The sequence below is a fragment of the Astyanax mexicanus genome, chromosome 20 (assembly GCF_023375975.1).
Source record: "Astyanax mexicanus isolate ESR-SI-001 chromosome 20, AstMex3_surface, whole genome shotgun sequence".
Classification (NCBI taxonomy): Eukaryota; Metazoa; Chordata; class Actinopteri; order Characiformes; family Acestrorhamphidae; genus Astyanax; species Astyanax mexicanus.
In genome coordinates, this window is record NC_064427.1 from 11,382,353 (window position 1) to 11,396,306 (window position 13,954).

The 13,954-nt window shown below is 37.2% G+C and overlaps 1 protein-coding gene across 1 annotated transcript; it reads right to left on the reverse strand.

The window, feature by feature from the left end:
- Positions 1–609: 609 nt before the first annotated feature.
- dgat2 (diacylglycerol O-acyltransferase 2) lies at positions 610–12,798 on the reverse strand. Its single transcript, XM_015608417.3, has 8 exons — positions 12,492–12,798; positions 10,720–10,848; positions 10,339–10,446; positions 10,114–10,184; positions 7,921–8,125; positions 5,300–5,474; positions 3,705–3,907; positions 610–2,742 (listed from the first exon to the last, which is right to left on the reverse strand). Exons 1-8 carry the CDS (start codon positions 12,529–12,531, stop codon positions 2,588–2,590), a joined length of 1,086 nt encoding a protein of 361 aa, XP_015463903.1. The 5' UTR covers positions 12,532–12,798; the 3' UTR covers positions 610–2,587.
- Between the last annotated feature and the right edge of the window lie 1,156 nt (positions 12,799–13,954).

Sequence of the window (13,954 nt, forward strand, 5' to 3'; positions counted from 1 at the left end):
TAATATGATATGAAATGTTTTTTATGTATTTTTTGTGATATTGTAACTGTCATTTTTTGTCAAATAAAGGCTTTTTTTTTTCAAAAAAAAAGAAAAAAAAAGGAAAGCAGAGGGAGGGCCTTCCAAAAAGAAAAAAGATAAAACTAATTTCACCTCTGAATAATCTAAACTTAATAAAAAAAAAAGTAAAATTAATTAACATAAAAGTAAAGTTTCGTTATCCTTTGTTGAGGGGGTAACCTCCCTGAAATCAACTTTTGCAACTTGGGATGTCTGAAACTAAAGCTATAAAACATCAAATGATATAAAACTTGAATTTAAGTTTAATTACTATTAGTATAATACATATGCTTGTAAAGAAAATAAAGCACATTCTAAACTAAAAGTAAAAAGTGACCTGTTTCAAGGCATTTGGGGGCTCCACGAAAAATGGCTTTTCTTTATCCTTTTAACATAAGAAAATAAAAGTGTGTAGCCATATTAGAAGCCCAACATGAAATGTAACATGAAAAAATGTGAAAACATTCGAAGGATGTGGGCTCTTTTATTTATCTGTAAATATGTTCAGGTATTTTCTACATGTTTTCTACAAAGAAGGAGAAACACCACTGTCTTTTTGCATTGTTTATTCCAAAAAACATACAAAAGTTTAATTTATAAAATCAGACTGCAAATAATCAGTACTGCATTTTTTCCTAATATATTTATAAAGCAATCACACAGCCTCAGCATATAAACAGTTGTTATACCTGAAATTCTGATGAATTTGTCCCTGATCACAGACTGCGTGGGCTTATATTCTCTCAACATTGGTCCAAAGTTTTAGAATACAGTTCAAATAGGGATTATAACACATTTTACGTTACCACAGTCAGTATTACACCAATACATCAGTTACTGTGAGGCAGAGGTTACTGAATGGTAGATTGCTTCTCACTGATGAGGGTGTATGTAATGGATTAAATCCGTACAGTAAAATGATGCAAGTACATGAAAATAACTATTAATTGTCAGTCTTCCAGTGAAAAAGTGGAGTTTGAATGAAAATAACTGAAAGAAAAAAGCAGTGAATACTTCAGTGGTGTCTCAATAAATAATCTGCAATTACACATTAAACAAAGATCACATCTCATATATAACCATATATCAACTTCACATTGACATTCCCTCTCATATTCAACTCATAATTCATCCTCTTTTCTCACTTTATAACATCGCCTAATCAGCCTGGATAAAGCTTCTTATTTGTGCAACAAGCCATTCGAAATCATATAGTCAGGAGCACAGTCGTATTTATGCCAACATATATTTCTTCCACAGAATCATTTCTATAAGGCAACATATGTATTGCATTGTTTGTGCAAAAATGAAATAACTTAAAGGGGGAAATAGGTCTGGCCGCTTTATCAGTCAGGGAACTATAAAAGGGTAAAAACATTTAGAAATTCAGCCTTATTTCAAACAAATTACTATTTGTGATGTGATGACTAAGTATAACCATTCTTTATAAATACAACCAGTTGCTGTGTTTAAATATAGTCTATTCTGCAAAAAAATATATATATGTGTTTAAAAAGGTTGTAGACTTTTACACAGCTGCATAAAACATGCTTCAAATTCACTCAAGTGGAGCAAAGCGACTCATATTCTGTAGATTTCTATGAAAACAAATGATCACAAAGCTACAACTTAGAATTTTCTCAACTTAATGAAAATCTAAAATGTTTTATACCAATCAGATTGTTGAAAGTTGGAAAGGAGTACTACCCTATGTAGTTCTGACATGGCTAAAGTATCAACAGCTGACTGCTAGATATGAGTGTTTAGCGAAGTTATCATTAGCTATTAGCACGTTAGCTCAATATAAAAGAGAACTAAATTACTAAACTAAGATCCAGACCAGATTGTGTTTCTTCTTGTTTCAGAATACTGTCTGAGTAGGCATACACAGAAATTAGCAAGGCTAACTGCTATCAATTAGCCATCTAGTATACTAAACAGTATCTTCCTAAACAACATTTTCACAGTGTTTAGAGCCATCAATCTCTGGGACAACCTTAAAAGGCAGAGGTGGACATGACTGTACCTCTGTAAAAAAAAATCTTCTTTAGCCTAGCATGCTTACTTGCTAAGGCAGCGTCAATTCCAAGTTTCTCCATTTTATAGCTCAGTTTTTTAAAAACAAATTTAGACTTCTTTCATCTGAATTCCATCAGCAGAACTAGCCTAAAAACCTGTAAACACCTACTCTGAACAGCTACACTTGTTTGCACATCCACACAACTGCCAGCAGGGGGCAGAGTAAGCACTAACTTTCCCAGTAATATGAATACAGTGTCAGATTTTTCCTTACAACTTAAGACATGTAAGCCTTTACAATCAGAGACAAACTTAAATGTACAGAAAAGCATATTTAGGCGAATACAGTGTGAAATCTCTCTGAAGGGGTTGATGGTACTCTCTGTAGATAAACATCACTCTCATAAGGCTGTTTGTGTGTCCTTGCAGTGGAAAAATCAATTCCCTCCACCTCCTGGAACAGCAGGCGTGTTTTGGCTCAATGTCCACAGTTCTGCCGTCGTCTTTCTCAGTTCACGAACAGTTTGTCGGTCTCTTTCAGGCCAAAGCGGGTCTTGTATTTGTCGAACAGTGTGGTGAGTGAGTTGATGTACATAGTGTGGTACATGTCAATGACATCCGCAGCTGGATTCTCAATCTTTGGCACTGTAATCGGCTCACCGACTGAAAGAGAACCAATCACAAATTTATTTATACAATCAACACATAGAATTATTAAATATGCTCTAATGGACAAACATATTTATATATATATATATATATATATATATATATATATATATATATATATATATATATATATATATATTATAAAATTATAATTAAACAAATTATATACAAATTATATATTAAATTTTTCCATAAATCGTCACTGTGCCTTATAATCTGGTGAACCTTATGTATAAAAAAGGTTCTAAGGAGCAGTAAAGCCCCTCTTTAAATGCTGCTGAAGTGCAGCATTAGAAAGGAGTTTCAGTTTAGTTATCCAGCACCAAGGCTGGAACAGTATTAGCATTAGCGGCTAACCACACTAAGTTGGCTAGCACTGCTGCAGCAGAATTAGCATAAGCTGCTAACCATACTAAGCATTAGCTCTTGCGCCACCCCACACCACTTAGTGGCGAGACCTGCTGAATTAGTAGAAAACCATGGCGACATCCCTGTTATATCCTTACTAGTGTCGCTTTTTGTTGTAGTAACTGTCGCTACTGCCTTAATACTAGATTTTGGTGCATTCTGTGAGGGTTTGATTGCCTTCAGGGACAAAAGCATTAGTAATGTAAGCTCCATCTCACCACCAACTCGTCCCAAAAGTATTGGATGAAGCACCATCATTTCAGAAAATACAGTTTCACTGCTCCATAGCTCAATACTGGGAGTTAGGAGGGGGTTATAATACCATTTCAGACATGGTCAAATAAAGAAAGTACTTATCTAAAGGGAATAGACTAGCTTTGTGTGAGCATTTTTCTTATCTTTCAGCTAAATAGGTTAACTGTATTCAAATGGAACATTTAACAAATCATCAATTTCAACATGATCAAAGTTGACTTATTGTAATATTGTGTATTATTTAAACTATTCCTTCTGTTTTCAGATAATGCGTAAGGGTGTTTCTGTCTTACCAACGGTGTTGATGGGTTTGCAGTAGGGAACCATGCCCCAGCTCTCTGTGGAAAAGAAGCCACAGCCATGGAATAGACAAGGGGCAAAACCCAGCAGCTTCTGCAGCCGGCGCTGGACCTGCCTCCACCACGAGCCCTCTGCAAAGATTACCTGCTTATAGGCTTCATTCTCACCAAACGAGTACACCGGCACCAGGTCAGCTCTGAGGGAAACACACACACATGCACGCTCAGTCACTAATGTCTATTTTAGCTCTCCTACATCATACATCCCTAATAAGTGGGTTCTCCTCCATTATTTAGAGTGTTGCAAATGAGTATATAAGAAACTTATGAAAGGACTTTACATAAAGTCTTAATTTTAAAAAATGATTTAATAAAAGGTAATGGTCTTAAATAGAACCATGGATATTCAAAGTACCTGATATATTTTTCCATACATTCTATATGTACATGTACATGATTATTTAAACACTTATTGTAATATAAAAAGTTTGTTAGGACTTGTTAGGAAGAAAATAATAGTTCTCTCTGTTTCCACATTATTATTTACTAGTTATACGTTCTGCTATATTTATGTGATCTACACAAATCTGTTACTGGCAGTTCTTTGCTATTAGAACTTTAACAATGTTCTACTCCTCTCTATATGCTCCAAAATATGGGTTCTTTATGGGTTTTTTTATAAACGCAAACATATTGTGTATAGTTTCCAAAATATCTCTTTAAATCATGTTCAGCCTAGCACCAAAATGTGTTAAGAAAGAGGAAAGCACAACTTCAAGTAGAAAAAGTATTCTGAGTACTTGATTACTATAATTATACTATATATTGTGGGTTCTTTGATAAAGGCTGGGTTTATTTTGGGTATTGTTTTTTAAATAAATGACGTGTGTGAGCATGCTCGTGATCGTGCTTCATTAGTCCTGCTTAAAGGTGAGTGTGAGGGTGATTCAGGGTCTTAGAGTTCAGGTCAGTTTATTGAACTGTGCAGATTTAAAGCTTAATTCTCTGTGGTATGTGAACACTATGGTTTGTACAGTGCTGCATTTTTTTTTTGGTTCAGTACATTTCCAATATGAATTTATTATCTTGCCTACATGTTGTTATTCTTGGCCTCAGTCACAATAAAATCTTACAGTTTTCTATCTTTGCCAGCTCTTGGCTGCAGTACAGTGTCCGCTGTGGCTTTGGCCTGTAATATCCACTGTCAGCCAGCAGGGTCAAGAGGTCTCAGAACACAAACAAATATACCCTACATATCAGAGCTGTCCATCACCTCTTTCATAACTGTTTAGTAATTATTGTATGAATTAAACTGGTATAATTTTAAAGGTTTCTGTAAAAAAAAATTATAATAATTATAATACTTTAAAAATACTTTTTAATCAAACAATTAAATAATGTAGAACAGATACTATTTTTTTTAACCCAAAGTTATTTTTAGCACACTGTTATCACACAGTCCATACTATGAGATCTAATCAGCCATTACGAATTTATTTATAACATATACATTAACATTGTGTATATATGTATGTGTATATGTAAAGTGTGTGTGTATTATTTTGTATCTCATTAGTCTGGTTATTTACCCTTTCTCCAGAGCCAGTTTAACAAAGCCTTTGCGGTTCCTCAGAGTTACGGAGTTGAGCCCCGGGGCGCAGTCCAGTGACTCTGCAGCTCCTCCAACCACGATGACCACAGCGTTCCCCGTCCCGTTGCGAGACAGGAGGTAATCTATAGAGTTACGGTTCACTGGGCAGATACCTGCAATATAACAAACAGTGTAAGACACAGTGGGGCATTTCTACACAAATTCCAGACTTTCTACCCCACTGTATTTCACTCAACACAGAAAAACACACAATTCTGATGGAATGTGCCACTGAGCTTTAGGGGAATCCACTGATATCAGGGACACTTTGCCAGAATCAATGATCACGAAGGACATATTTCGACACACATCCAGCTACATTGACACAGGAGTAAACAGATTTGAACTCAACATAACAGGGCAAAGCTCAGGTCCCTGAGACGCTCTTATCTACAGTTCTTCTGCTCAGGGTATAAAATCAGCTCCAGCACTGCTTCCACTGAGAAAAGCTTCATCAGCTATTTTGGCTGAAGTACCCAAAGCATGTAATTGAGAACTTTTTTATATTTTCTATTACAGAAATTGTAGTAAAGTAAATGTCCCTTAAGACCTTTAGTTGAGTATAAAAGTATTTGCCTTCAAATGTTCTTAAATTGAAAATACCATGATCAACAGTTTAAAACAAAGTGTACACTATACCCTGGTTGGAGAGTTTGTTTCATGCTTCTTCTGTTTAGATATGTTACATATTTATGTTTTTTAAAATTACTTTTATCCTTTTTTGTATATCGCTCAATAAATTTGAAACAACTATTTGAAATTTAGTGAGTTTTAAAGCTAACACTCTTTAGTATATTAAAGATACTGCTAATCTGGTGCTGTTAATGATGAACACACACCCATTATTTAAACATTTGAACCTACTTACATTTCAGGTACTGTAGGCACATTTGTACTGTACTTTGTATTGTATTGTAATTTGATTATGTATAGCAACATTTAACTGCAATACATTTTTAAGCTTTAACTAGTTTATTTTTATTGAATGCTTTTTTCTTATACTCTATACAGCAGTTAGACACAATCTGACTGGTGTTAGCAGTATTTACTGTTTTTCAAACTTTTTGGCAGAATACAAAAACACATTTGCAGCAGTGCCTAGGTTTCCTTGGCCTTACTTTGTAATAAAAACTGTAGGAAATGAAATGATTATTAAAATAAGATGTACCGTATTTTTCGGACTATAAGGCGCACCGTATTATAAGACGCACTATCAAAGAACGCCTATTTTCTGCTATTTTTCCATACATAGGGCGCATCGCATTATAAGGCGCGTTAAGTGACACTAGAAAGGGTGCCTATATCAAAGTGAACAGGGGTGGCGCCATGTTTCCCTTCCCCCACCGGGGATGGTCGCTTGCCGGAGGAGCGTCTCAGTATATATAAATCTAGCTCTTTCAAAGTCAAACGAGTGCTGGATATTAATCTACACAGATTCCTCTCCTGAAAACTGTTTATTTGGGTGAGTAACGTGCTTCAGTTTATTTACAGTAAGCTTAGATTTCCAGATGTCCACTAAGGCTTGCTGCACCAGCGTTAGCATAGCTATCCGCTAGCACGCTAGCTAGTCACCTAAACTAGTAAAGTTAACCCAAACTTAAACGACAGCGTTACACTGAGTAATCCTGCGTGTTCTGGTAAGACAGTGAGATATTAGCTAGCGATTCGTCCCCCGTAGCTTGTTTTAACACGGTAAACAAGCAGATTACAGGCTGATAAAACTCACCTCTGAGAGAGTTAGCGCTTAGCATCTAGCTAATGCTAGCCAGGCAAAGCAGCACAGACTTACAGGCCGATAACTCACCTCTGAACGGTGAACGCTTAGCGATTAGCATCTAACTCTAATAATACTGCTCCAGCAGTATTAAAAGTGCTAAATTTAGAAAATACTGATCTCTGAACAGTGAAAAAGCTAGCTAGCTAAGCGGTTAGCATCTAGCTAATGCTATTGCTGCTCTGCACGGAGTGTGTGTTTACTGCTCCTTACACCTGACGGGTAAAATTTAGATAATACTGATTTCTGAACAGTGAATAAGCTAGCTAATGCTATTTGCTGCTCCAGCCTCGGAGCTGCACGGCTCTGGACTCTGTATAGCACTGAAACTCTGTATAACGCTGCACGGAGTGTGTGTTTACTGCTCCTTACAACCTGACGAGTAAAATTTAGATAATACTGATCTCAGTGAATTAGCTAGCTAGCTTAGCGGTTAGCATCTAGCTAATGCTATTGCTGCTCAGCCTCGGAGCTGCACGGCTCTGGACTCTGTATAGCACTGAAACTCTCTATAACGCTGCACGGAGTGTGTGTTTACTGCTCCTTACAACCTGACGAGTAAAATCCATACAAAAGGCGCACCGTATTATAAGACGCACTGTCAATTTTTGTGAAAATTAAAAGTTTTTAAGTGCGCCTTATAGTCCGAAAAATACGGTAATAATAATTTACCACTACAGCCATGGTGATATTCCCCATAATAATACATCACCTCTCTTACTCTACTCATTAAATATTAAATATACTTGTATTATTCTCCTAATTCCTCTAACGTGTTTTCTCACCTCCAGACATCATATAGTCCCTGAGCAGAGGCAGCCGGAAGTTTCCTGCCAGCGTGGCGAGAGATGGCCGGATTCCAGGGTATTTCTTGGAGAAGCCTGTTGCCTCTGTGGAAAAGTTGCAGAACGCTCCGAAGCAAAAGATGCCGTGGGGGTGATAGCCAAAAATGTAGTTTCGGCTGGGCAGCAATTCATGAGTCTTGATGAGCTTTGTGGGAAAAAACACAGATAATATTATTGATGAAATCTACCACCAATCAAATGTGCATTGTTCCATCAGATGATCTGTCTTTGATCAATCCCTATAGCAAGTATTGGGACAAATCATTGAATTCATGTGCGCCACTCAATCCCATTGCCACAGGCGTAAAAAATTTAATCACCCAGACATGCTGTCAGGCCTTTAGGAGTATTAGTGAACACAAGTGTTTCTAAAGAGCTGACTGTGGCATATCTATAAATGCTAATGCTAATACAGCCCAAAGCTAGCCCACCAGAAAACCACCATTTACCTCCAAGGTGTTACCTTCAGGCAGTTATAGTCATGAGCCTAAGACCAGCTTCTCACTGTCTACTTACTGCTACCTGCCTTGCACTAGTCGTACACCCTCCATTATTTTCATCAAGTTATCAACGTACCTATGTGTTATTTATTTTAAATGAATAATTTATACGTTTAGACCAAAAGGAGAATAGCTGGGTAGTATGTCTTGCTTGTTCGTTGAGGGTTTGTGTTTTAAACAAATTCATGTGATTCGATTTGATTTTGAACCTAGCAACCCAGGTAAACTGTATGTTTAGGGACATGAGCAGTGCTGGGATTGATGGGGCTGGTGAGTGTGTGGTCAAACAAAGTGCTGGTCTCTTAGAGCAGAATGAATGTGTAAACAGATTATGTACAAATGATAATGATTAATGAATGAATAGAATTAGATGAATAGAAACGCAGGAGAGTTAGATAACAGATTAATAATTCTATATGTCTGGAAACTTCAGTTACTATAATTCAGCTTATCTAATATACTCAAACTGCTAGAAAATCAGGAAAAACTTCTTTACTGATACAACTCTGTATGACACTTACACGGGGCTTGGGAATGCTTGATTGGATCTGGCTGGTAGGTGTGGAGCCTATATGTTCTCTAATACAGATTATTTTGTAACACGTTTATCTCTGTTTTTATCAACCTGTGCTGAATTATCTGAACTGGGGAAAGACCTGAGACAAACAACAAGAAGCTTCCATCAGCATGAGCAAAGTCTACTGATGAGTTTGAGTCAGACTTGCATTAATCTCCACCCCACCCACTGGCCTCTGTGCAGCACGTCAAAAGGGCAAAAAACAGGACAGCATCAACAGCTGATATACAGCAACTGTACAAGATAAAGCCTGGCGTTATCTCAGTATTACTGGGCAGTACAGTACAGACTGATATTAACCTAATTAACCTCTTAACTGCTGGAAGCAGAAGGTGGTAGGGGTTTCTAATAATGTGTCCAGTGAGTGGAATTACAAGAAGAAAGGGTGTTTCTTATAAAGTGGCCAATAAGTGGAAGCACATGGTGGAAGGGGTTTCTTATAAAGTGGCCAGTGAATAGATGCACATGGTGAAAGTGGCTAGAGAGTGGAAGCATAGAAAAAAGAATGTTTCTAATAAAGTGGCCAAAGAGTGAAAGCAGAGGGAGAATGGGTGTTTCTAATAATGTGTCCAGTGAATGGAAGCACAAGGAGAAAGGATGTTCCTAATAAAGTGTTCAGCGAGTGAAAGCTCACAAAGAAAGTGTGTTTCTAATAAAGTGGCCAGAGAGTGGAATTACAGGGAGAAAGGGTGTTCCTAATAAATGGCCAATAAGTGGAAGCACATGGTGGAAGGGGTTTCTTATAAAGTGGCCAGTGAGTAGATGCACATGGTGAAAGTTTTTTTTTTTTTTTAAAGTGGACAAGGAGTGGATGCACATGGTGAAAGGGGGTTTCTAATAAAGTGGCCAGAGAGTGGAAGCAGATGGAGAATGGATGTTTCTAATTAAGTGGCCAGTGAGGAGAAGCACATGGTGGAAGTGGTTTATATTAAAGTGGCCAGTGATTTTTTTTATTTGAAGTACACAGAGGATGATGTTTCTATCAAAATGGCCAGTGAGACAAAGCACAAGAGGCAAGGTTGTTCTAATAAAGCTGAAGCTAGTTGAAATACTCACTCTGATGGGGAAGTAGTCTCTGAAGTATGACCACACGGTCCAGTTCCTCACCCATGTTGACCTCCGTCCCCCTAAAGATTAACAGGGTAGCAGTGATTTAGCTAAATCCTTTGCAATCTAGTTTGTTTACGGTTGTTTTATTTGAAGCTGCTGCATAAACAGTTTCAGGTATATTTATTTTTCTGCACGTGTGTGTGTTACAGTGCGCATCGTTAGTAGAATCACCTTGTTTGGGTGTGTTCCAGTCAATGATAAGCCAGGCTGTGTAGATGGCGGCGATGAGCCAGCAGTCTGTGCAGAACAGATACACCAGCAGCACTGTGGAGGCGATGCCTGGAGCAGCAGAAACAATAAACACTTATTAATAAAATTATCATCAGTTTAAATTGTTAAGCAGATTAACTGTAAATGGAAACTCTAAGCAGTTGCTAAGAATTTTATAGGCTGTTGCTATATTATACTTGATTATATTATATTTACAGTTAATAGTGAAAGCGAGAGAGAGGGAGACAGATTGGCTTCTCTGATCTCTGTTCTCCTCTATAGTCTGTGCTATATTTTAGCATGCATCAGACGTCAGTGCTACAGTGCTGTAGCTTCACTCACCCAGGGCCAGGAAAGTGAGGATGAACTGCAGGACAGAAATGGCTTGAAGGTGCTTCACCAGCTTGGATTTGGAGAGCCAGGGGGCTGAAGGCAGCTCCAACAGCGCAGAGAGGATACTGGACCCAGTGCCTGGAGGTCAGATGATTCAGATGTAATTACTGTGCACAACCATATGGAATGGATTAATAATTTTTATTTAAAAAATGTACCACAGTATATAGTATCAGTTTTCATTACATTGCTATGAAATTCAGTATCCACTATGAATTAATCAGTATTTACCATGAACTATATACAGTAGTAGATTTGGCTGTAGAAGTTTCAGTTTAGAATCCACTATGAATGATTTGGTGTCCACTATGAATTACTTAGTATTCACTACGAGTTATTGCTCACTAGAAACATTCAATATTCGCAATTAATTCTTCAGTATCCACTATTAATTATTTAGTATGTACAAGTAAAACTACATGTAGTTGAATCAACTGCAGAAATATTTATTATATATATTATATAGTATGTATAATAAAAATAATCAACTATAAATTATATGAAGTAACAATATAGTCAATATAAAGTATTTTCTATTCTACTGGCTACAGGTCACAGACACAAAGAAACCATTTAAAACTTCAACGAGCAGTGGTTATACTGCTAAGTCTACTGCATGCTAGGATTCTGAAGCTGAAAAGCTCTCACTGACCTAACACACACACACACACACATGCAAAATTTGATTTCACTCCTGTCTTCGTTCTGGTCAGTATCTGACTCCTATGCTAATCTACTGAAGGGTTAAGCTATTATTCTTTATTTGCTTTAATAAGAACAATAGACCTGTCATTTAACTGATCGTCTGAGCAAACTGAACCTCACAAGTTTAATAAAGCAACTGTAAACTGTGTGCATAAAAGTTGCTAATAACAAACCACAACAAGGAATTTAAGGTGCTTTTTGTTTAGATGTTCTTTTGTGGTGAGGATGTAGGAAAGGTTTACTTTTTCACAATGGTCATATTTGTGCAGTGGAATGTTGTTATGAGTCTATTAAATTTTCCTGAAGGTATTTTGCAGTAAAACAATGGTGTTGATATGCCTTTTCAGAAGTCCTGTAAAAAATCTCTAAGAAAGTTTTCTTGGTCTTCCAGTCTTCAACTTTGGCCTTTACAATTAACTACTAGTCTTCTTAACTGTTTTTTCTTGATTACATTACAAATTGATGAAACGGCTACATGATAACACTTTGTTACCTGCTTCCAGTCTTCTGCTTTGTGAGCATCAGTTATGTTAATATAAAAAAGTGCTGGTAATCAGCTGCTTAGAGAAGCTAATGGCAGCTGATTGCTGGGTTTGAGGTGTTAGGATACGACTATTTATAAAATGTTAAAATGTGCATCTCGAAAAGAGCTAAAAACTTAAGCCCGGGGTTCACAAACTTTTGCTGCTGCTTTCTTATTGCTCTGAGACCACACAAATAAAAAATATTAGGCTACACAAATCTGAAATATTCATCTTTAACCTCACTTAACCATACACAGTATAGTATTTGGATAAGAGGGACGCCCAAACATTTGCATACAAGTGTAAGTCCTTAAGGCTAAAAGTGTATACACATACAGTATATAGTGCATAGTGTAAACAGTTTAATGGATATTGTGCATAATGTATATGTAAATCATAAATTTATTTATGTGTAGTGTATATTGTGTACTGTATATAGTGTATAGTAATATTGTATGTGTCTATTGTGCAGTTTATGTATATCAAACTTACCTTTTTTGACACCGGAATAAGCAGCGAGCAGGGTCTTCATCCTAAAGGCACGTTGCGAACTTTAAAATGCAATAAAAATGTAATAAAACTTGTCAGTCAACTCCACAGCTGCAGCAGCAGCATCCCTCAGCCCCCAGTTTTATGTGCTTTGGGAGGAGCCCAAAAAAGTGGCAGTAAAATGTCAGACAATTAAAGCAAAAAATAAGATTTTCTGCAACAAACAAGACTGAAAAGTAATTTCTCCACCAGCCACAGCACAACAAAGCCCATATAATCTAATCTCCCCCACCTCCTGCTTCAGTCTGACTGGCTGTTTGCACTTTTGACTTGGCCTTTATAAAGCAGACAGTGCTAACCCCGTATAGCCAATCAGGCTAAAGGCACCTCATCCCCTCCCACAGTGCCATTAGCTTCATGTACTGTATACAGCAGCCATGCCTACAACAGGACCACTGCAAGACTAAAACACCATAAATCTGCCAGCGACCTCAGCTCTTAACTCTTAACCCCAAATCCTAAACTATAACCCAAAACATGTATTTCAGCCTACAAAACTAAATGTAAACACCGAACTTTATTCAAGGAAGCTTCATTCAAAGTCTAAATTTAAGCTGTAAATCTTAACACAAAACCCAAATTTAGACCCGATCTTACAATTAACCATAACCCCAAAGCTAACTTTAACCCTTATTATGGCTTTAAGCCTAAACTAGTTTCAAGTCAAAATCATGGAAATAAAACATATAGCATATATTTCTTTAAAACCACACCACCTTGTTTTTCAAAAGCAGATCTAAAACATTCTAATGGTGATATAATCTGATACTTGGGGACCCCCTACCCTGCACACCTAATACAACTAGTTAAGACTGGATCTTCATATTAGTTATCAAAAGCATATTAGTCATCATAAGGTAGGATGGCATGCTCACAAAAACTGTGTAACACTGCATAAGTCAGTCAATCTGGTATATTTACTGTTTTAGTGATGGTTCTCTATCGCTCAGCTTGTCCAGAAAAGCATATTTTTAGAGGAAGCTAACTGCTCAAATTACACTTTCAGACTGTAGAGGGAGTCCAAAAGCAAGAAATTCCAATTTTCACAAATGTTGCTGTAAAGGATTCAGTGAACATCATTAATCATCAAACTTTCATCTAATTGCAAATAAGTTAACTGGCTGGTCTGAAAATGTATAGTACAGCCAGACATGCTATTTGCTAGTATTGACCCACGCCCTTGACTGGGCAGAGAAGAAAAAAAGAGGGGGAGCGAACTTGGGGTGGAGTTCGTGGCAGCTTCGCTGTAAAGCGTGAAGCCAAAGCCCCCCTCACACGAAGAGAAACATGAGGAAAAGAATAAAATTAAAGAAGGAGGACGATGGGGGAGGTGGGTGCGAGGTTTGTTCAACGAGCAGGTAGAGAGGAAGTGATGGTTTAAATAGGGAAGGAAGTGGGAGGAGTGA